A 23,530-nucleotide genomic window follows, 5' to 3' on the forward strand; every position below is an offset into this window, starting at 1 on the left:
TTCCTCCTTCCTATGGGGCTCCATTCGGTTATTCTCTTTATGCATCTGCTGTCGCCAGTTCTTCTTACATGTCCATACCACTTTAGTCTTTTTTGTTCTATATATGTTTAGTATGTCTGTTTCTATTGATGTTCCTTGCTTTATTTCGTCGTTACTTCTCCTATCCATTCTTGTTACTCTGCAGCATCTTCGCAGGCATTCCATCTCTGTTGCTACTATCTTACTGCTGTTTTTCTTGTTTATGATCCAATTTTCAGCCCCATATGTCATAATACTTTGCACTAATGTTTTAGCAATCTGCGTTTTTATCTTCATATTTAGGTGTCTATCCCACCATTGCTGTTCTTGTTTGTCCTAATCTTTGTGTAATTTCTTCCTCTGTTGTTGCCTTTTTCATGATTATAAACCCGAAGTATTTGAATTTATCCTTTTCTTTGATTGTTACGTTGTCATCAATCTGTAGATCTTCTATGTCTTCTTCACTTGTAGATAGGTACTCTGTTTTCGCGAGGTTAATATCTAGGCCAGCCTTAATATATTCTTCTTGTAGTTTCTTCATCATGTAGCTGAGGTCGTATTGGTCTTTTGTAATCACTACTTAATCGTCTGCAGAGCTTAACGTATATAGATATTCGTTCCGTAGGGTTGGAGATGTGGAACAACTCTGCAGGAGCCCTTTTGTTGTGGTGAAGTCTCCTATGATTCTTGTTCCCATTTTAATGGACACTTTATTTTCTTTATACAGAGCTTTTGTAGCTTCTATGAGTTCCGTCTGTATTTCTAATTTGTACATTGCCTCCCATAGTTCTGACCTTGGTACAGAGTCATACGCCTTTCTCAGGCCCACAAATGCCAAGGGTATATCTCTATTTTTTACTTTTTTCTTCTCCAACAGTTGTTCCAGTGTGTATATGTGGTTTATGCATGATCTTCCTCCCGTGAAGCCTGCCTGATCCTCACCGATGTTGCCTTTTATCGCTTGCTCTATCTTTTCTCGCAGTATTTTCCCATATAATTTTCCTATTGATGATATTGTTCTCCACACTTATAAAATTACAATCATATCTTGATCTCGTATTTAATGTTTTACCCATATACCCAGTTCATGGTCACATACTCAGAAACGAGAAATACGAATTGATGAGGCTGAAGAGTGTGATACAATGGAGTGGGAAAACGACAACAGAACTTTTCAGAACGGCTGCAGATAGAGTCAAATGGGTCATGATGATTGTCAATGTCCATAGGAATGGGACACGTTAAGAAGAAGACTCAGTTCATTTCAGAATTTATTTAATCATCAATCAGAGAAAATATACAATATTCATTTGATAAACATTACACTTACATCAAAACCATCCATATATTCATTCATACATTCATCCATATAAAATTGCATCTCCTTCTTCAGTACAAAGTCCCTTTTATTCATCCCTTTTTTCTATCAATTTTGTTTGTTTATATATTTTATAAATTAATACATAAATGAGTTTAAACCTCAGTCTGCAATAAATAATAAACATCTTACACATATCAAATTTCTCATGGTCGAAATATTGATTTTAACATATAGGGCCTTATTATTTTCCAAGTTTATCCTTAATTTTGACGATCTTAAGGGAATACGCTAGAAGTGATGTATACATTTACACAGATGGGTCTGAAAGTAAAACAAATGTGGGTTTTGCATTTGTTATACCAGCCATCCAATACGTGTAGAAGTACCGTATTTCAAATATATACAATTTTTGTAACAGAAGCTTTAGCAATAAATAAAGCGCTGGATTGGTTTGAAAAAAATTGAATTGAGAGAGTTGTAATTCTGACTTCAAATCCGTTTTGCAGGCACTCATTGGATTTCCAATTAAACACTTTAACAACGAAATTATACTAACAATTAAATCTAAACTATGGTCTTTCATACAGAAACAAAAAAATATCAAATTTCTTTGGGTTATGGGACATGCAGGTATTACTGGCAATGAAGAAGAAGATATGGCAGTCAAAAGTGCTTGTGATACTAGAATAGAAGCAACGATTAAAAGTAATAATGACTTCTTGTCACTAATAAAGAAAGATACCAGGAAAAAATGGGAAACTTTATATAAAGTATTACTAATACTCACTATTAGTCAATTCATCAAACTCTGCCCAATAGCATTCCTCACCTAACCTTTTCTCCTTCCAAATCATATGCCTCCAGTATTACTAGAATTAAAATTCATCATGGTTCCTTTCTAGCCCATATGTTTAAAATTGATGGGCTGGAGCTTTCAAAGCTCCTTTTGTGAGTGTAGCAACACTTCAGTGGAAGACTTAAATCACATATTTTCCGAAAATACCAAATACATGGGATCATCCAAAGAGTTATTATATAAATTGTACAAACTCCACATTGCGGGTCCATTTAATATATCATGTTTCAAATCAAATCAAATCAAATTCTTTATTTTCTTTCTGACAAACATAGTTTGTATAGAATTAGTCATAAATATACATTGCTAAAAACTAAACACTAAACTAGACTATACAAGACATGAAATAAATTTAAAAGCTAAATGAAATACAGCTAATATCTAAGATCTAAAAATTCTTCGACTGTATAAAACACTTTTTCATATAAAAATTGCCTAAGATTCCTCTTAAATACATTTATTGAACTGGTGGACTTTACAACTGTGGGTAAATGATTAAACACCTGTAGCCCGTATACCCTGGGCGATTTAAATTTAATATTACCTTTTGAAAATGGTATATAAAGTTTATTACAATATCTAGTATTGAAATTATGCATATCACCACTCGTTTTAAACTGATGTAAGTTATTAAAAATAAAAACACATAATTCAAAAATATAGACACTCCAATGTTAAAATTTTATATTTTCTAAAATATTTTCTACAACTAGTTAGTCGGGAGACACCAGCGACACAACGCAATATTTTCTTTTGTATGACGAAAATACCATTTGCATAACGAGACATACCCCAAAAACATATCCCGTATCGTAGCCTGGACTCTACGAGTGCATAATAAATCATAATTAGCTGATTTTCCGTCAGAAAATATTTTAAATTTCTAATTAGATAGTTCATGGAACTCAACTTCGAAACAACTGCTCCACAATGCAACTTCCAATCCAAACTTTCGTCAATCGTTATTCCCAAAGACTTGCCTGACGACACCGTAGCTATTTGCACGTTGTTAAAAATAAGCTGAAGATTTCAAAGGTATTTTTGTTTATTGTGAAAATGTATAACTTGCGTTTTTTCTGCATTAAGATACAACGAGTTATTGCAAAACCAAGAATATAAAGATGAAAGAAAATCATTATATTGATGTTTTAGGATTACGTTGGATTTGTTAGATAGAATAATTGACGTATCATCCGCATATATAGTGAAATTTACTGCTCTGTCCACTTGTACGATGTCGTTAATGTATTGACAAAGAGAATTGGTCCGATTATAGATCCTTGGGGAACACCTATGTTTGTAGTAACAAGACTAGATCTACAACTGGTCACACAATCCTCTATCCTCATCTGCAGGCTCACATAGTGTTGTCTATCGTTTAGTAATGACATAATCCACTGTAAAGAGTTTCCTGTAATACCTATCTGTTTTAGTTTTTTAAATAATATTTCATGGTTGACACGGTCAAATACCCTACTAAGATCACAAAATATTCCAATAGAATATTCGCCTGCATCAATCAAACTGGTTAAATGAGCATAAAATGCATGGACTGCCAAATTAGTAGTATTATTTTCTTGAAATCCATGTTGATTTAATTGTCTCATTCGACAAATCAGTGTATGATCTCTTAATTGATTTTCTCAGGAAAACAAAAATAAATATTTAGCATAAATAGCTTAAAACTATTTACCGCATCACCGCGGTCACCGCACTATAAAGAGTAGGATTGGATGAGAAGGACATTCGGATCATCATGAATTTATACTGGAACCAGCGTGCTCAAGTCAAGGTCGAAGACCAGCTGACCGACCAAGTGAAGATCATGCGAGGAGTAAGGCAAGGATGTGTGCTATCGCCAACTCTTTTCAATATATTATACTCTGAGGAGATTTTTAATGAAGCCCTCACAAACCTAGACATGGGAATCCGAGTGAACGGTGAATACATCAATAATATCCGCTACGCCGATGACACTGTGTTACTAGCAACCAGCCTAAACGATCTGTAGGCCTTACTAGACCGAGTGCGAACTGTGAGCGTAACATACGGACTGAACCTCAATATTAAGAAAACTAAATTCATGGTTGTCAGCCGTACAACTTTAGATCCCGGGGCACTAATGGCAGGTAGCGAAGAGATCCAGAGAGTCGACAGATTCACTTACCTCGAAACTACCCTCAACGTACAATGGGACTACGCTCAAGATATTAGATCCAGAATTGAAATGGCACGGTCTACATTTATTAAGTTGAGATCCTTGCTGTGCTGCAATGATCTCAGTTTGGGAACCAAGATGCGGATAGTGAGGTGCTACGTTCTTCCAGTGTTACTATATGGAGTTGAAGCCTGGACACTGGCGTAAGCCACTGAAAAACGAATCGAAGCCTTCGAGATGTGGATATACAGAAGGATATTAAAAATATCTTATGTGGACCATGTCACCAACGTTGAGGTCCTACAGCGCATGACAAAAGAAAAAGAAGTGCTTAATTTAATTAAACAACGTAAGCAGGAGTACCTCGGCCACGTGATGCGGAACGAAGAAAAATATCGAATTCTTCAACTCGTTATGCAGGGTAAAGTATTTGGCAGAAGAGGACCGGGACGCCGTCGTATCTCGTGATTGAAAAATCTCCGACAATGGTTTGGGATGACCTCAGCGGAGCTGTTTCGCAGAGCAGTCAACAAAACCATGATAGCCTTGATGATCGCCAACATCCGGACCGGATAAGGCACTGAAGAAGAAGAAGAAGCTTAAAAAAATTGAGATAGTCACTAAAATACAATTGATACGTACAAGTACATACTATTGAAAAATATATATATTACAATACATTTAATTTTAAGTCAGTAATATTTCATTAATAAGATCTGTTGCTAATAAACATAGGTCGAAGCCAAACTTCTCCACACATACATACATAATTTTGAAGATGTACGTATTCATGTTTGCCTATCTTTACAGAGCCGTTCCTGGCGGGTATGTAATGAATGCCCCGCACGCAGGCGCTAAATTTTAGGGGCGCCAAATATTTGGTTACCATTACAAAAATATTCTCACTTCTAAAACAAAAAAAGTCAAAGCCGCTCGCCTCGTTTGAGTAAAGAATGTACTATTGAAAAAGAGGAACAAAAATATTATGAAATTGAAAAACAGCGATGGCGTGAAATAATTAAAAGAATGATTTGTATTGTGTAGTATTTAGCTGGCCAAAATTTAGCTTTAAGGGGTGACAGTACGAATCTTTATGAGACTAATAATGGCAATTTTTTGAAATTAGTTGAAATTATTGCTAAATTCGATCCAATTATGATGGAACACCTGAGCAATATTCAAAGGTCTAAAGGGTTGTGCCGAAATATGCCTCATTACATGAGCAATCACTTCTAAAATGAAATAATTCATTTATTGTCAAAAAATATTCAGAAAGAAATTCTGAGTTGCCTCAGAACAACAAAATATTACTCAATTATTTTGGATGAATGTCCAGATGCCAGCCATGTTGAGCAGCTGACGGTCATAATTCGCTTCGTTTATTGTTCTCCATGTGAAGTCGAAATTAGAGAACACTTTCTGGATTTTTTCAAAGTTTTAAATAATACAGAAGAAGGGCTCTTCAATTTTTTAAAAGAAGAAATATTATCAAAATTTGAAATAAACCTTGATGACATGAGAGGTCAGGGCTACGACAATGGGGCAAATATGTCTGGCAAGAATGTGGGCCTTCAAGCTCAAATTCTAAAAATTAATCCCAGAGCAATGTTTTTGCCTTGTTCAGCTCACACTTTTAATTTAAGTGTCAATGATGCAGCTAAAATTTCATATAAGACTGTAGGTTTTTTTTTCAATTATTCAGGAGTTGTTCATTTTTTTCTGCTTCACCATACAGATGGAACATTTTAAAAAGGAATGTACCAAACTTAATTTTAAAATCAGTAAGTGAAACACGATGGGAAAGCAGAGTCAAAGCCATTCGCCCTCTTAGGTTTCAATTCCTCGAAATTTGTAAAAGTTTACATCATTTGGTGGAAGATAATTCAAGAGATATGAACACGAAACATTCAGCAAGGTCACTATTAGACAAAATTAAAACGTTCAAATTCATTTTTTCTATTATAATTTGGCATGATTTGTTAACAAAAGTTAATATAGTAAGTAAAATGGTCCAAAATCCAAATATAACTTTAAATGAATGAGAATCAGAAAAAGTAATGGAGAGCAAACATTTCCATTATTTCAAAACAAAGAAAGACGAAGCTTCAATTTTCGTATGAAGGTACAAATGAAACAGTATTCGATCCAAAACATAAATTAAGGAATTTTTATTATTTTCAAATTTTGGACACAACAATTCAATCCCTACAAAGACGCTTTGGAAGAATAGATAAGTGCCACGATTTATTTGGATTTTTGGGTAATTTTCAAAATCTAGATTCTGATGTGATTAAAAGATCATGTATGGATTTGGATTTAGCTTTACAAATTCAACATGAAGGAAACGTATGCAAAGATATTGATGGTCTTGATTTGCATAATGAAATTCTGTCATACAAAGTTCTTAACCTAATCACAGACTCTAGCAAAACTTCGGATTCGCCCCATAGATATTTTAAATTATATAACAAAAAAAAATTTACAATCCTTGTTTAAAAATCTATTTATAGCCTTGAGAATATTCCTGACCCTTCCAATTTCGGTGGCATGTGGCGAAACGAGTTTTTCAAAGCTAAAGCTCATAAAAAATTATTTAAGAACGTCAATGTGCCAAGACAGGCTATCAGATTTGGCAGTCATTTCAATTGAAAATAAAATTTGTGAAGCCATTGATCACAATGAAATTATTAATGAGCTTGCATCTGTGAAAGCACGACGTATTATGTTGTAATTCCAATATTTGGTATTTAATTATTTTTCACTTGGTATATATGTATTATTTAATAACGTTTTCTTGCATTGAGAGTATCTCCTTTCCGTTATTGTTTCATGTTATATTGCAGAATGCATTATTAATTTGCGAATTGAGTGTTTTCTTTCTTACTGTTAACTTACATAATAATATTGTTTTAAAATGACCTTTTTTCTTCATTTAATTTTGAAAATAAAACCTTTTTTCAAACATGGTTTTATTTTTCTTTTTATATTCATATCGTATTTTCAATCATATCACAAGAACATGTTATGATATAGGTATCTTAAAAACATAATATGGGGGCGCACAAAAAATCCTGCACGCAGGCGCTCACTACCCTAGGAACGGGCCTGCCTTTAATAACAGTAATTTTTAATGATTTCCGATTAATACAATCTGTTTAACAATTGACTTACAAGGTAGAATACATTTTACCCCAATCTATTGATATTTTATACTGTTGGATGTAATTTTTCCCATATTCAATTATGAAACCGTTGGATAGAGTCATATTATGGCACATACATCTGGTTAAATCAACTTGTTCATAGTCCATATATCCGTTCTACAATATTATTTTGATAAGTTGCTAAATAAAGTCCGTTTAGAGACTACATCTCCGGACCAGTAACCCTTGTTGAGAGCTTACGTTGCCATAAAGTGCCATAACAACCTACATAACTATCGGCAATGGCTATTAAGTATTACACCACATTTGCTTTAACCTTAGTTAAAATTTAACTTTTCACATTTTTCTTAATTAAAGTTTTTATACTTATTTTAGGTAGCAGCACTGGAAAATGGAATATTTATTCCAAAAACGTTCTGTGAATTGCCCGTAAGGGTTCTGTTTTAAAAAAAATTTATCTTTTACAAAGGATTTTGTAGTAAAAATTGTTTGATATATTTCTATTAATTAGACAGCCTATACTTTTACTTGTCCTTTCTAATTAGAGTACCCATTCCGCTGAGGATCAGGAAATATGCGATATCCAGAAATTTTTTTACTCTTTGATATTTATATGTATATATGTCTGTTTTGGCCCTTTCAAATTTTGTTGCTATAATAGTTCGGCATCCTTTCTATTAACATTTATATTGATTGTGATAATTTTTATTATGATTGATTATGATGAATTATTTTAATATTTAAAAGATTATTCGTAAATTGTTTGCATTTGTTGTATTTGTTGCTTCTTTTTCCTTACTTAACTATAAGCAAAAACTACCTGGTAATTTTGACGGTTTTTAAACATACTAATAACTGAAGATAAGTACCTGTTCATTACGCAATTAACCATTGTCACAAAAATTCTTCCTTCTTAGTATTGCATGATCTTAAGAAAAAACTATCTTACTTGCAATAAAATTTAAAATCAAATACTTTTTATTACATTCTTTACACTCCCCGTTTTTTATTTCTAATACCAACGTAATTGGAGGGCCTAACCCGCATTGACAGTCTCAAGGCTATCTACATTTGATGTATACAAAGAGTTTGAAGTGAGCAACGTTGAAACTATTCCCTATTTAATATATTTCCGCGTTCCGTTATTTGTCTTACAGATTTGTCAAAACGCTAATATACCGTAAACTATAATTTACATAACCCAACTAAAAACTAAGATTTTTAAATATCTTCTTAAAAATTTTGTAGTTATTATAAAGTTACTACATTGAAAACTAGAAGAAAATAATTTATTCTAGTATTCTCATTAAAATACTTGAAATTAAATTACTTTATTCTTTAATCAAATAAAAGACAGATATCGAGAACAGTTTTTTATTAAATCTTGCCAAAGTACTTTCGCTCATAGAGCATCTTCAGGGGCATTTGGTCAAAATTAGGCTATCCAAAAATTTCGTGAATGTCATAAACATTAAATAATACACTTACACAACACGAGACAAAGGACAAACAGTTTAAAATATTTTATAAATTTAAAGAAGCTACATAGTGGGTGACAGCAGGAGAGAGAACGGCTCCTGGTCTTAACGGAAATGTTAAAGTGAAAGTTCATTTAGTTTTTTTTTTTATTTTATTTATCCGCATCAACCACTAGGGTTATTAGCGGTAGGTTTATGATACAAATAGAACAAATAAGATACATTTTAAAAGTCATGACTTACAACAATATGGTACAATGTTCATGTATGTACATGTAACAAAAATGAAATTCATTGAATTTTGTAACTAGTGCTTCTTTCAGGCTGTTGGGTATCTAGACTATCGCTTTGGCTGAGGTTTACTCTGGACATTTTATTATTATGTGGTTAACTGTGAAAGGTGTTTGGCATCTTTGGCACATTGGTAGTGGTTCTTTGGAGATTATGTAGCCGTGCGTAAGTCGTGTTTGCCCAAGCCAGAGTCTGCTGATAATTACCTGGTCTTTTCGTTTTGGTGGTATAGGAAGATTTTTTGAAGATACATCAGGTTTGAAGCTTTTAAGATTTGTGTTTGTTTGATCCCATATTTCCTGCCAGATTTTATTTACATGAGTCTTGAATAAAGTTGTAGTATCTGATATTGGTATACCTGTTGTAGTCGGATTGTTCACATTGTTTATTGCTTCAAACGCTGTTTTGTCTAGCTCATTACCAGTTATTCCGACATGGAATGAGACCCACATGAATGATATGGTTTTCCCTAAAAATTGTAGCTGTTGCAACGGGTCTTTAATTAGGAATTTATTGATGTGTGTAGGATAAATATGTTTAAAGGCTTGTAAAGAACTTAATGAATCTGATAATATTAGTATTTGTTTTTTATTTGTGGTTTTACAATGAGTTAGTGCGTCAAGTATTGCTTGGAGCTGTGCGGTATAAATACTACAGCCGTCAGTTAATCTAGTGGCAGAAATTACGTTTTCTGATACAGTAGCAGCTGCTAATCCGTTGCAATCTTTGGATGCATCAGTGAAGAAAAATTTGTAAGTGGAATATTTAAGTAAATTTGCATGATACTGAAGCCTGACCTTAGCAGAAATGTGTGAATGCTTACCATGAATAAGTAAGGAGAGGTCTACTATTGGTAAAAAACTGTTCAGAGAGGTGTCTGGTATATTTTTATGGGTGTCAAGGTGATTTTATTGATATCATACGGTAGTCTTTAAACTCGTTCGTCAAATGGTAATGTCTTGGTGGTGTAATTTGTGTATTGTTCTAGTAATTCTTCCGATACTAAACTTGCGAGAAAGGTTTGATCCTATGCGCTTAGAATTTTTGAAGCGTAGCATAGTGACATATATTGTCTTCTGAGATATAGTGGCATTTATCCTGCTAGCACTTGAAGGCTTCTTATTGGAGTAGTTCTAAAGGCTCCAAAGATTAGTCGTAGAGATGTGTTTTGAATAACATCCAGTTTTTTTAGTTGATTTTTATTTGCTGTTTGATAACGGATGCATCCGTAGTCGAGTTTGCTTCTTATTAATGTATGTATAAATTTAGAAGAATTTTAGTATCTGAACCCCATTTGTGATTGGATAAAACTCTTAGTAAGTTTATTCTTTGTTAACAGGATTTGATCAAATTGTTGATATGTGAAGTCCATGTGAGTTGTGAGTCAAATATTACACCCAAAAATTTGATTTCGCGGACTTGTTTCATAGAATGACCATTTAGATTCAGGTTTAAGTTATATTCTGCTCTTCTTTTGTCAAACATTATTACTTTAGTCTTCTCAGTTGAAAAAGGTAAACCAGTCTCTAAAGACAACATTTCTAAGCTTTTTAATGTTCCGATTTTACGGAAAGCTTTATGTGGTTTGTTATATTATTTATTGTGATTAAGAATAATATCGGAATTGAGGCCGATCCTTGAGGAATTTTATTATGGAGTGATTTCGATGTTGACGTGAATCCATTCGTTTTTACTTGTATGGACCTGTTTTGAAGAAAGTTTTTGGTCAAAGCTAGAAAGTTACCATCTATTTTCCAGTTTTTGTAGATTTGTAAATGCTTTATGAATTTCGGATTCTAGTGCAACAATGTTATCAGCTGTCGATCTGTCTGAACGGTATCCGCTTTATATTGGAGTAAAAAGTTTTTTCTTTTCCAAGTGCCATTTCAGTCTTTTACTCAATATTCTCTTCATGGCTTTGCAAATATTACTGGTGAGAGATATTGGATGATAGGAGGATGGTAAGTTTTTTGGCTTATATATTTTTAAAAAAGGAATTATAATTGCTTGACGCCATATTGAAAGAAACGATTTATTTGTGTAAATATTGTTAAAGATATCAACTAAAATTTTCTTTATTGTTTCAGGTAAGTTCTTACTAAATATTGGTGGAATATCATCAGGTACTGAAGATGTTTTTTTAGCATTGCCTAGGCTTTCGTTTAACTCGTCTAGTGTAATCGGTATATTGAGAGGGCATAAAATATCTTCTATTTTGATTTGTGACAATTCGGTTTTTTCTTTGGGTTTTAAGAATGTAGAGTTTTATTGATCATTGCTCAAATATAATTGATAGTGATCATCTAAGATTTCTACAATTTCTAGTTTATCTGAAGTAATTAAGTTATCTGTAGCAATGGTGTCGATATGATTAATTTTGGTTGAGCTTTTTATTTTCAATTTAATTTATTAATGAGACATAATTGGGCCAGCTATCTTTTTTAGATTTTTTGATTAGAAATCTGGATCTGGCTCTTAACGCTCTAAATCTAGCTAAGTTAGTTTCGGAATTGTGTTTTTTCAATATATTAAAGGAGTATTTTGTTTGTTTCAAAGAAGTTTCTCTTTCGATATTCCACCAGGGTAGAGGTGATTTTGTGGTAGCTTTAGTTTTCCAATCGCTTCTCTGGCCGAATCTATTAGGATATCATTAAAATTTGTCATTGTTATGTTTATATCTTCTAATATTATGAAGTCTTTCATTCGTTCAGTTATTAAACTAGTGTACTTTTCCCAGTCGGCTGATTTTAATTTCCATGTTTCATATGGTTTTGTATTAATGTTTGTGTCTTTAATATGAGTAATCAAAATTGGTAGATGGTCGCTGTCAAATAAGTGGGAAAGTGTGGAATTCCACTTAAGTAGTGGTGCTAAAATTGAAATGCTGAGGGATAAATCGATGATTGAAAACGTGCCATTGTATGAGTTGAAACGGGTAGGCATTCCTGTGTTTAATAGCACCAGTTTGAGGTTGTTAATTATTTCTAATAGAGTTTTGAAATGTTTGTCAGTTTTCGCAGATCCCCAAGATTCGTTATGACAATTTGTGTCAGCAAGAATTAATTTAGGAGATGGAATTTGTTCACTTTTCGTAGTTCTAGGAGTATGGATTCTTCCGGATGTAGTAAATATACACTGCATTATTTTAATTTTGAAATGATGAACTATTGAGACTGCAACAGCTTGACCATAGATTTCACAAAGATGCCAACACCACCGCTAGCTATTTGCTGCATCGGTCTATTTTTGATGTATATTGTATAGTTTTTAAATTTTACATTATTATTAGAAAGTTGTGTTTCTTGTTAACATATTACTAAAGGTGAGAATTCATTTATTAATATTTTTAAGTTTTCGATATGGCTGTAAAAGCCATTCAAATTCCATTGAACCATGAACTTGGTTATTGGATAGAGTTGCCGTCGCTTTCTTCTTCAGTAATAGAAGAGTTGTCTGTTTCATGTATCTTTTTTAAGATTCTTAAAATGTTGTTTTTAAGACGTCGGTGGTTGGTGTTTGTGTGTACCATTTGCAATTCAGCGCTAAGTCCTTCTAGGTCATTTGTATAAACCTTTGCTACGTTTTCAGGAAACTTTGAACCTAGAGCATTTGTAGTGTGTATAGTCGCATAGTTCTGTGTATTTTAGTGTGTAAGGAGTAGTAGCCGACGATAAAATGGCTGATATAGGTTTCATTGAGGTTTCGATTTTCAAAGCTTTTTTAATCCTTTTAGGTGCAGATTTCTTTGGAGCAGGAATTATTATTTTTTGATTTTCTTACTCTATTATTTCAGGATATGTTGACATTTGTCTTTTTATAGAAGTATGTGATATTATGTTGGTATTATTAGATAGTGATTCGGGTAGGTTTTGTGAGTTGGAAGAGGTATTTGGTAGTGGTCTGGTCGAAGAAGTAGCAGGAGCACTGGATTGATGAGGGTTTCTGATGTAAGAATTGTTTGATTTATTTAATAATTTTCTGTTTTAGAAATATGTATTAACATTTATAGATTGAGATAGCTGGTCAATATTTTGTATATTAATTGGTTCGATAGTGCAGTTTTCATCTTTGTGTCCTGTGGTATTACATATAGAGCAATTTAGGCCATCTAAGGAAAGATAAATTCTGTAAGGGGTATTGTCATGAGATATTAGAAGTGAATTTGGGATATGCATATTAGATGTTGGAGCAACAAATACTTGACGCCTAAAGCTTAATATATAATTGTATTCAGATTTAGGCATGCCAACTTTTAAAAATATTATTTTAGACACTGCAATAAGCTCCAATTTTTTGAGCTCTTCTTCGATAATAGTGTTTGGAATTAATACTGGGGCAGACATTTGATATCACTAGTCGGCTCGCGGGAGTAATTAATCTTTTAATTTCTATGTCGTTTTCTTGTATTGAAACGGATTTGTGATTATGTAGTAATTTTTCTAAGATTGTAGTGTTACTGAGATCAATGCATACTCTGTTACTTGAGATTCTGGACGCAAAGATAATATTTTTTGGTTGTACTAAAGTTCCTATTGCTGTTATGTATTCGTATATTTTTATATCCGGTACGGATTACAAAACAATTGCTTGTTCTTTGGATGGAAAGTTAAAGTTGCTTACGGCATTAGAGTAGGTTAATGTTGAAGAAGAGGTTGGTGCTGAAGATGTTAATAATGGTTTGGTGATTACTGTGTCAGTTTTTAAATTGTTATCCATTTTTAATTTTTATTTTCTTCATTTTATAGTATTAATACTAGAGCCGCTACTGACTTAAGGTAATTAAGCCGGCTAATCGGCGTTTTTATTTGAAATAAAAATAGATCTTCTGTTTTTTAGTTTTCGATAAAATCCTTTAAATGGTTTTATATGGATCAAATAAAAATTGGACTTACAATTTTTCTCTTCTCTAATTAAAAAACACTTTAATTTCACAAGTACAAACAAAAAAACACGTTTTATTCGGAGCTGAAATTTATCGACACTTTTCTAATGAGTACTTTTTTTCAATCAAAGTTCCTGTTTGTCACATAAACATAAACAAGAACCGGAAATATACTTTACAGCGCGAATTTTAAAGCACCCCTCCGCTACTCGTAAGTTTTGTAGACGACTCTTTTCAAAGGCAATATTTTTTAAAATTGTAAAATTAAACTTTAGTACTTGACCTTTTAAATGTTACTAATTAGGATTCTTAATTGGTTTTGAAAAAACAAGCTATGAATTTAAAGTGACTAACTTCATCCCTAATTGTCGTAGGACAAATTTTTTTCTTATGTGACAGAATTCTAGCTTTCCACAAATAAAAAATTATTTGTCTCTGGGAATAGCGAAAAAGTTATTCTAAAAGTTTTTAAGCAGAAGAAAAAGTTTCGCAATGCTGTAAGTGGTTTGTCTACCTTTTTTTAAATTCTGTTGATAGAAACACTCTCCCTTATGCTATAGAAGTGTTTTATCAAAAAATCTTATATACTAAAACGCTAAGCCCTTTTCTTGTCCACCACTTTACTCAAAAACCATATTAGATAATTAAAATATTTTTTCGGAATATTATTAGTATTACGTATGAGATTGTCAAGATATACTTTTGGTACAAAAATTCACTTCCGGTTGTGAGATGACCGGAAGTTAAAATTTACTTTAAGTTTTAGACCCCACAATGTATATATGGATCGAAAGGTCTCGTCGAGACGAATCTAAATATGTACTTCCGGTTATATGAATATCCATGTCGACATTTGATGAACTAAAAATTGCATTCCGGTTTTGAGGTCGACTTCCGGTTTCGTTTTTATTAGTCAAATTTCATTTACAAAACTCGATATCGAATTGGTCCGCTAGTTACCTCTAATTTCGTTAACAAGGCTTAACTTTTTACCGGTAATTTTTAAAATGCTTTGTTTACCTTAAAGTGTTAACATAAAGGTTTGCGTTATCGAGGTTCATAAAACTCAAACAAATTGTCAGATACCTGGTCGGGTTAAGTCACGGGAATAACTTATTTTTTTGGACCACAAGTTTCACCAGTACATTCAACTTCTTCTTCTTCTTCTTCTTCTTTTATTATAGACATGACTCTGTCTGTTTTTCAATGTGCCTCCAGTAAGTTGTCATTCCATCGTTTACGTGGTCTTCCTACTGATCGTCTTTCTATTGGGGAACCGTCTCTTGCCGTCTTAACTACATACTCTATTTGTTGTCATTCGGTTTATATGATCGTTCTATTCTACTCTTCTATTTCTTACCCAGTTTTTAATTTCTCCACCTTGTATCTATGTCGTATATCTGTACTTCTAGCTCTGTCCCATAGTGTCTTGCCATCAATTTTTCAAGTGTTTTCATCTGTGCTGTTTCTAACATCCTTTTTGTTCTCTCTGTGTCAGGTCTTGTTTCTGTTGCGTATGTCATTATTGGTCTGATGACTGTTTTGTAAATTCTGCCTTTCGTTTCTTTCCCGATATTTTTATTTCTCCATATTGTTTCGGTTAGGCAGCCTGCGGCTCTGTTTGCTCTATTCACTTGATCTTTCACTTCGGTTTCGAGCTTTCCGTAGCTAGATAATGTGATGTCTAGATATTTAAACTCCATCACTTGTTCTATTATCTGACCTTGCAGCTCCAATTTACATCTTAGTAAATTTGCTGTTATAACCATGCATTTTGTCTTTGTTGGGGAAATTAACATGTTAAATTTTCTGGCGGTTATACTAAATTGGTGCAGCATACGTTGTAAATCATCTTCACTTTGAGAAAGTAGTATTGCGTCGTCTGCATAGCAGATTATTTTAAGTTGTTTTTCTCCCATTTGGTATCCTTTTTTAGTTCTTACTTTTTTATTATTTCGTCCATAATCAGGTTAAACAATAGAGGAATCAGGGAATCTCCCTGTCTTATCCCATTGCCAGCTTCAATAGGGTCGGTTAGTTCTTCTTCTACTTTTACTTTTATTGTGTTGTTTTGGTAGATATTTTCAATCGTTTTGATTATTCCTAGAGGTATATCTCTTGCATACCTCTAGGAAAGCTGGGAAAAACTCAAAAATAATATAATTAACGCAGCAACAGAATCACTTGGAGAGGGGAAAGTAACAAACACTAACATATCAAAAAGGAAAACATGGTTTGGAGAGAAAGTGAAGACAAAATGTGAAGAAAAGAAGAAAGCCTTTTTACAATACAGAACACAACAAACACAACAGGCATACAACCACTATGAACGAATCAGAAATGAAACGAACACTTCGGTTAGACGAATAAAAAAGGAACACTGGCAGAGGACAAAGAAAAAAGATAAACGAACTAATAAAAACGAAACACATTCAGAAGGAAACGTGGGTAGACTACTATCGATCCCTGTTTGCTAAAGGTGACGATGATGAACCACCAACACCAGAGGTGACGACAAACGAAGAAATAAATATTGAGGAGGAAGAGGTAAAGGGAGCATTAAGGAAATTAAAAAATAGAAAATCACCAGGAGAGGACAGAATACCGAACGAACTCCTAAAGTATGGAGGACCAGATCTGACCAAACAACTACTAAAACTAATTCAAAAAATAATGGAACAAAACAGAATTCCTCAAGAATGGAGATCAACCATCCTAATACCTCTCTTCAAAAAGGGAGACAAATCGGACCCGGAAAATTACAGAGGAATTAATTTATTAAACACAACACTCAAATTAACAACCAAAGTGATAACGATAACAAATAAATTGAATGAAATAATAACACTAGCAGAAGAACAGCAAGGTTTTAGGTCGGGAAGATCATGCACCGCCGCTATATTTATAATGAGGCAAGTGCAAGAGAACACTCAGTTTTAAATGAGCAAATTAATTGTTTATTAAACAACATAGTTATTAGGGAAAAATATTAGTCTTTATTAATACTCGTCTACTGCTATAAATATTCCTCTTCCTGTACCTTCCTTTTAAAATATCTGGTCTTCCTTTTCAGCATAGTACTTGTTACTTCCATCAATTACCCCACTTCGTCATTGTAATACTTTTCGTTAGCTTTATTTTGAGTTAATTTACTTTTTAATTGCTATATTTATTACAATTTTTTAATATTGCTACCATTTTATTTGGAAATAGCTTCCTCTATTGTCTGTAAAACTTTTTTACCACTCTTTTTTATAGTCATATAACTTTTTGCTATCAATATTATTGATTTTCATTGGATTCATCTTGGATCTTTTTCGTTATTCTATTTATACTACTGATTGAGCCAACCGTATGCTGTATTACTTGTTTAAATTGCATTCATCATAATTCTATATCATCCCATGGTCTTTATTGACGTGATTTCTAAAATTGCTTATTGCATTCTTTTGCAGCTCTCTACTGTTAACACTCTTGACTTGATATCTTTTTTGTATATGAGTTAAACTTATCGTTTATTCCACCTTTCCTCGAGCTATAATATTTATAATACCGAATGTGAATCTATCTCCCTGTATCTGCGACTATCTTTTATAGACTTCGCGTTCTTGGCCTCCCACATCCACATACAATCTAAAGGTAATTGTTATTATATCATTTGAGAATTACTCTTTCTACATTTTTTCCCATATCCATTTATCCTAGTTAACGAACTGCCACTGACCTATTACTCCTATTAGTTGTACAGGTGTACAACTGTACATTATGTTCCATCATGCAAATTTAATACTATTAAGCGTCAAAATTAAGACTCCGAAAAGATGAATGAGAAAGTGCTTAATTTTTACGATTGATCGCATCTATGATTTATGATAGTTGCTGAGAACACGCCTTAAATAGGAAAGTGTCGTTTTAATATGATAATTATGAATGCTAAATTACTAGTGCCAAAAAAGAATATCTACTCTGCATTTAATACTTTTTTAGAATAGAGAATTTTAATATCTGTGCATGGAAAAACGAAGTAGTATACGCGTACATGAATAAGAAGTGACAGACAGATAAAAGGCAATCACTGCCAGAATGATTGCCAAAATTAGAAAAGGATATATATAACGAATTAGATAAGCACTAGAAGAAGAAGAAAAAGCTCGCAAACCCTTTGGTTATCTTGACTTGTTTTATAATTGTCCGTGTTTCACAGTATATCGTTAAAAAAACTGTTCAAAATTATAGCTGACCTCTACTTTAAGAAGAACAAGATGCAAATTAAGAAGACATTTTAAAAATATGAATAAGAAGGTACGATAAGGTTTTTAAAATAATATATTATTTGATGTATATTTACTTAGCAACGAAGATATTTACAGCTTCTGTGCAATTTTAATTCAAGATCATTGGAAAGTAAACACGAAGTTTATTAACAGATAAAAGAATATGCGTGAGGGCGAGGACTGACCTTAGACATTTACTTTTGGATCAGGGTTATGTGTGGGATCGTTACAGTTATCTTGTATTACATTCAACGGATCACCCAGAATTACATTTTATACCTTCCTTATTTGATACCCATAACATAAATAGCAACTTGTAGGATGCTTGAAATACTTAAGTGTGTATTAAATGTTTGTACTTGAGTTAGGGAGTATCAGGAAATTATTTTTAATTTTTAACTTCAAGAAAATATATGAGCGATTCTATTGATACTGCTGCACTTTTTTATATTAAATTCAAGTTTTACTCATTCGCCAGTGACGGGTGGTGAGGGAGGGCTACGAGGCGCTGGTCTCCCTAAAAAATGATGTTCAAACAATTAATTGTGTTTTATATTTTCATGTATCACATTCACACTTTTTTGTTGAGTCTTCATTCACATTTATGTTAAATTTTAATTTGATTGAAATATATTTACCTAACCGAAATAAATTTGGTAATAATTATATTTGTTTTAAGCGTTCGCCCTATATTTTGGGCTAATTTCATGACGTCCGATAAAAGCATGCGGTTACCATGGGAATGGCACGCAATATCTATGTTTTTTTAGAAGCACATCGCTTTACATATACGAAGCTACCGCAATTATAAAAGTGTTTAGAAAACTTAAGATAAAAAGATAAAACCTTTCATTCAAGTACTACACTTAGATATCTACTACATAATTGTTTTTTGTTGATAAAGTTAAGTAGAAGACAATGGGGGAAGAAATGACAATGGAGATGTGTAAATTAATAAAACCAAAGTTTTTGAGTTTGGCGACAAGGCAGGTACATATTAAAAAAATTAACGACCTATGCCGGTATTGAATTTTAGATAAGTGCAACTTGGTTATAATAATGAATTAGGATTTACGCAGAATTTTGATATAAGTCAAATCTTAACGACAAAACGTTAGGTTGTGCAGAATTGAAAAAAAAATGCTGAATTTTGTTTGTTACTTACTGGAGACGATAACTGGACAAACGACACTGTACGTGAGTTGAAACATCTAGGAGAAAAGTCAGTTCAACATATTTATGAAAAATATATTAATCTATCAGCTATTAGGCAGACCTAACGTTGCTTGTGGTATATGCCAAAAACATTCATAAGCAAAACGAAATGGTATCAAAAAAAAAAGTTACATCCTGTCAACAATAATCGATGCTTTGCAGTTGTGCGGTAAATGTGATCTTGTACTACGTAGTCAAGTCTGAAGAGTTGATCCTACGCGTGGTAAATGTTAGGTGTAGTAATTTCTTATCAGATCGGGTCTTATTTCTTTAATTACACATAAACACAAGTAAACTAAATATCATACAGATCTATGCACCTACTGCAGATAAATCCGAGGACGAAATTGAACAATTCTACGAAGAAATCAATCAAGTATTAAAATCGACGAAACCACGAGACATTACCGTAATTCTAGGTGATTTTAACTCAAAAATTGGTAAAGGAAAAAAGTGGAAAACATGTAGGAGAATACGGACTCGGTAAAAGAAATGAACGAGGTGACAGACTACTTTAATTCTGCCAGGAGAATAACATGATTGCATCTAATACATTCTTCAACTTACCAAAGAGAAGACTTTATACGTGGAAATCACCCCAGGACAATGGCAAAAGAATAATTCGAAACCAGATTGATTTTTTACTGATAAACGAACGATACAGATGTCTTTTCAGACCATAACCCTCTAATAGCGCAAATGAGTATTAAACTAAAAAGATTGAAGCAGAAAAGAAGAGCAAATCAGATAGACGTCAGTCATTTATGTAACCTGGAGGTAAAGGAGAAACTGCCAAAATGTATTAATAATAATTTCAAAACACTTCATGAAAAAGAAACATCTCAGCCAACGAACAACATAGATAAAAAATGGCAAAACGTAAAAATGGCGATAACAGGTCCTGTGAAGAAAATTCTGACTAAAGAAAAATGAAAAATAAAGCAAAGGTGGATGACTGATAAGATCCTTCTTCTCATGGACAATCGAAGAATAATGAAAGGAAAAAACGAACAAAGGTATAAACAAATACAGAAAGAAATCAAAATAGAAATCAGAATAGCAAAAGAAGATTTTTATAAAAGAAAATGTGAAGAAATAGAGCAATTGCAGGCAAAACATGATATTTTGTACATAAAAAAGTGAAAGAACTTGCAGATACACAAAAACGTAAGCAGCCAAATACCCTGTATAATGTCAACGTAAATATAATAACAGAACTAGAAGAACAGTTGAAGACATGGAAAAACTATATTGAAGAACTCTTTGCAGATGATAGACAACAATCTGAGATAAGTAACATACAAGGAGACGAAGGTCCAGAAATAACGGTACGCACTAAAAAGAATGAAAAATGGTAAAGCCCCAGGTCCAGATGAAATACCAACGGAAATCCTTAAACTAATAGAAAAAGACTCGATTCACATTTTAGTTAAACTTTTCAATAGCATTTATACATCAGGAAAAATACCACAAGAATGGCTTTTATCCACCTTTGTTACTATACCAAAAAAGATAAATGCCAAACAATGCAGTGATTACCGTACAATCAGTCTGATGAGCCATGTACTGAAAATATTTCTGAAAATTATACACTCTAGAGTACACAGAAAACTGGAAATGAACATCAATAATACCCAGTTTGGATTCCGAAATGGACTTGGAACAAGAGAGGCGTTGTTTGCACTGAACGTTATGTCTCAAAGATGTCTTGACATAAATCAAGATGTATTCATGTGTTTCATAGGTTACAACAAGGCCTTTGATAAAGTGCGGCATGATCACCTAATCAGACTCCTGACAGAAAAGAATTTAGATAAACGAGACATCCGACTAATAGCAAATATGTACTACAATCAGAAAGCAGTAGTGAGAGTAGAGAATAATACCACTGAAAAAATTGAAATAAAACGAGGTGTGAGACAAGGGTGTATACTGTCACCAACCCTGTTTAATCTCTATTCCGAAGACGTAATGAATAGAACACTCTCTGAGCAATCCGTAGGTATTAAAATAAATGGTGTCAGATTAAACAATTTGAGATTTGCCGACGACACCGTTCTGATCGCAGAAACACTTGAAGAGCTACAGACATTGGTGAATAAGATAGCAAACTGCAGCGAAGAATATGGACTATCTTTGAACATAAAGACAACTAAATTTATGGAAATATCGAAATCAACACAAAATGTCCAAAATTTATATTTACACAATGAAATTATCGATCGAGTTAGCAAATACAAATATTTAGGCACTTTTATAAATGAAGACAACGATAGCTCAGCAGAAATCAAAATAAGAATAGAAAAAGCCAGATCCATATTCACTAAAATAAAGAGAGTGTTCTGCGGAAGAGATTTGAGCCTTGAAATGAAACTTCGCCTGATGAGATGTTACGTACTTTCGGTGCTGTTCTACGGAATGGAGTCATGGACGTTGAAAAAGATTGATACCAAAAAATTAGAGGCATTTGAACTGTGGATGTATCGCAGAATCCTGAGAATATCATGGACCGAGAGAGTCACAAATGTCGAGGTCTTGAGAAGAATGAATAAAGAAAAGGAAGTCATATTTACGATCAAAAAACGAAAACTGCAATACTTGGGACACATTACAAGAGGCGAAAGATATGAACTGCTTCGAATAATTATTCAAGGGAAAATAGCAGGAAAAAGGTCCATAGGAAGAAGACGAAACTCCTGGCTAAAGAATCTACGGGAATGGTATAGCTGTAGCAGCAACGAATTGTTTCGGTCAGCAGTTTCGAAAATACGTATAGCCCTGATGATCGCCAACCTTCGGAACGAAGATGGCACTTGAAGAAGAAGAAGTGATTTCTTTACATTTAATTTTACTATTTCTTTATCATCCATTGTTCTATTTAATTTAGGTTATTTTGTAGGATTTCTGAGGCTATTTTGAGGTTTGTTTTTGGATAATAGTATTGTTGTATCATCCGCAAAAGTGGCTGTGGCGATATTTGTATTTGTTGGTAGGTCAGCAGTAAATATCAGCAGGTTCTGTCAAAAATAATCCATATTTTTGAAGTTGTGCGGTAAATATGATCTTGGACTAAGTGGTCATAATCAGTCTGAAGAGTTGAATAATAAAAATGTGTTTTTAGAACCAATTAATTAAATTAAAATTAAAGATTGCTATTTCACTGTTCATTTACTTAACAGAAGATAAAGAACTGTAAAGAAGCTAAAAATTGTATTAATGGCAGGCAATACAACAGATGTTTATACGTAAACTCATGCAGTATTAGTCCTTCATTACTTATTTGGCAAGAACCAGTTCAGCTATGGGGAACAGCAGTAAGATTCAGTATTGACATTCTTGAAAGATTCCAATCGAAAGTCTTCTGAATGATAATTATTGCTCCATGGTACGATCCAAAAAAAGACAATCGCACGAGAACTCAAAATAATAACTGTCAACGACGAAGTCATCAAACTCTGCTAACAATATGATCAGAGATTAACATACCATCCCAAAATTCTAGTCCAAAATTTAGTAACACCACCATCGGACGATAGCTCAAATAAAAGACCACAGCTAACTCGTTAAGTATCAATTAGTTGCAGAAGCCCAATAGAATCTAGAAGCAGAAGCCTAACCAAACCGTAAGACATACGCGACACTATTTTAATGCCAATAATACACAGGAAATTGTCAATGGGCAATTTTCTACAAGACATTTCGTTAATAATATATATTGTTAAATATTGTCAGACAATTTACTCATTCCGTCAGAAAATCCGAAATGTCAGAATACTGTTGGCATTTCGACCTTAATTTTATTACAAATAAATCTTATTTTAAGAGATTCACCGGAAAAATTAATTGCACATACAACAATGCTGTTTATTGCGT

The 23,530-nt window shown here is 33.0% G+C and overlaps 2 protein-coding genes across 5 annotated transcripts in view; both read right to left on the reverse strand.

The window, feature by feature from the left end:
* The window catches only part of RhoGEF64C (Rho guanine nucleotide exchange factor at 64C), a 534,285-nt gene that overhangs the window by 93,116 nt on the left and 417,639 nt on the right, over nt 1–23,530 (reverse strand). The window lies entirely within an intron of this gene.
* Nucleotides 11,837–12,427, reverse strand: LOC140446627 (uncharacterized). The gene has a single exon (XM_072539207.1). The coding sequence runs from the start codon at nt 12,425–12,427 to the stop codon at nt 11,837–11,839; it is 591 nt and encodes a 196-aa protein (XP_072395308.1).

Source organism: Diabrotica undecimpunctata, chromosome 7 (assembly GCF_040954645.1).
Source record: "Diabrotica undecimpunctata isolate CICGRU chromosome 7, icDiaUnde3, whole genome shotgun sequence".
NCBI lineage: Eukaryota > Metazoa > Arthropoda > Insecta > Coleoptera > Chrysomelidae > Diabrotica > Diabrotica undecimpunctata.

Coding starts and splice junctions, on each gene's coding strand:
- LOC140446627 (XM_072539207.1), bottom strand. CDS start 12,427: ATGCAGTGTATATTTACTACATCCGGAAGAATCCATACTCCTAGAACT.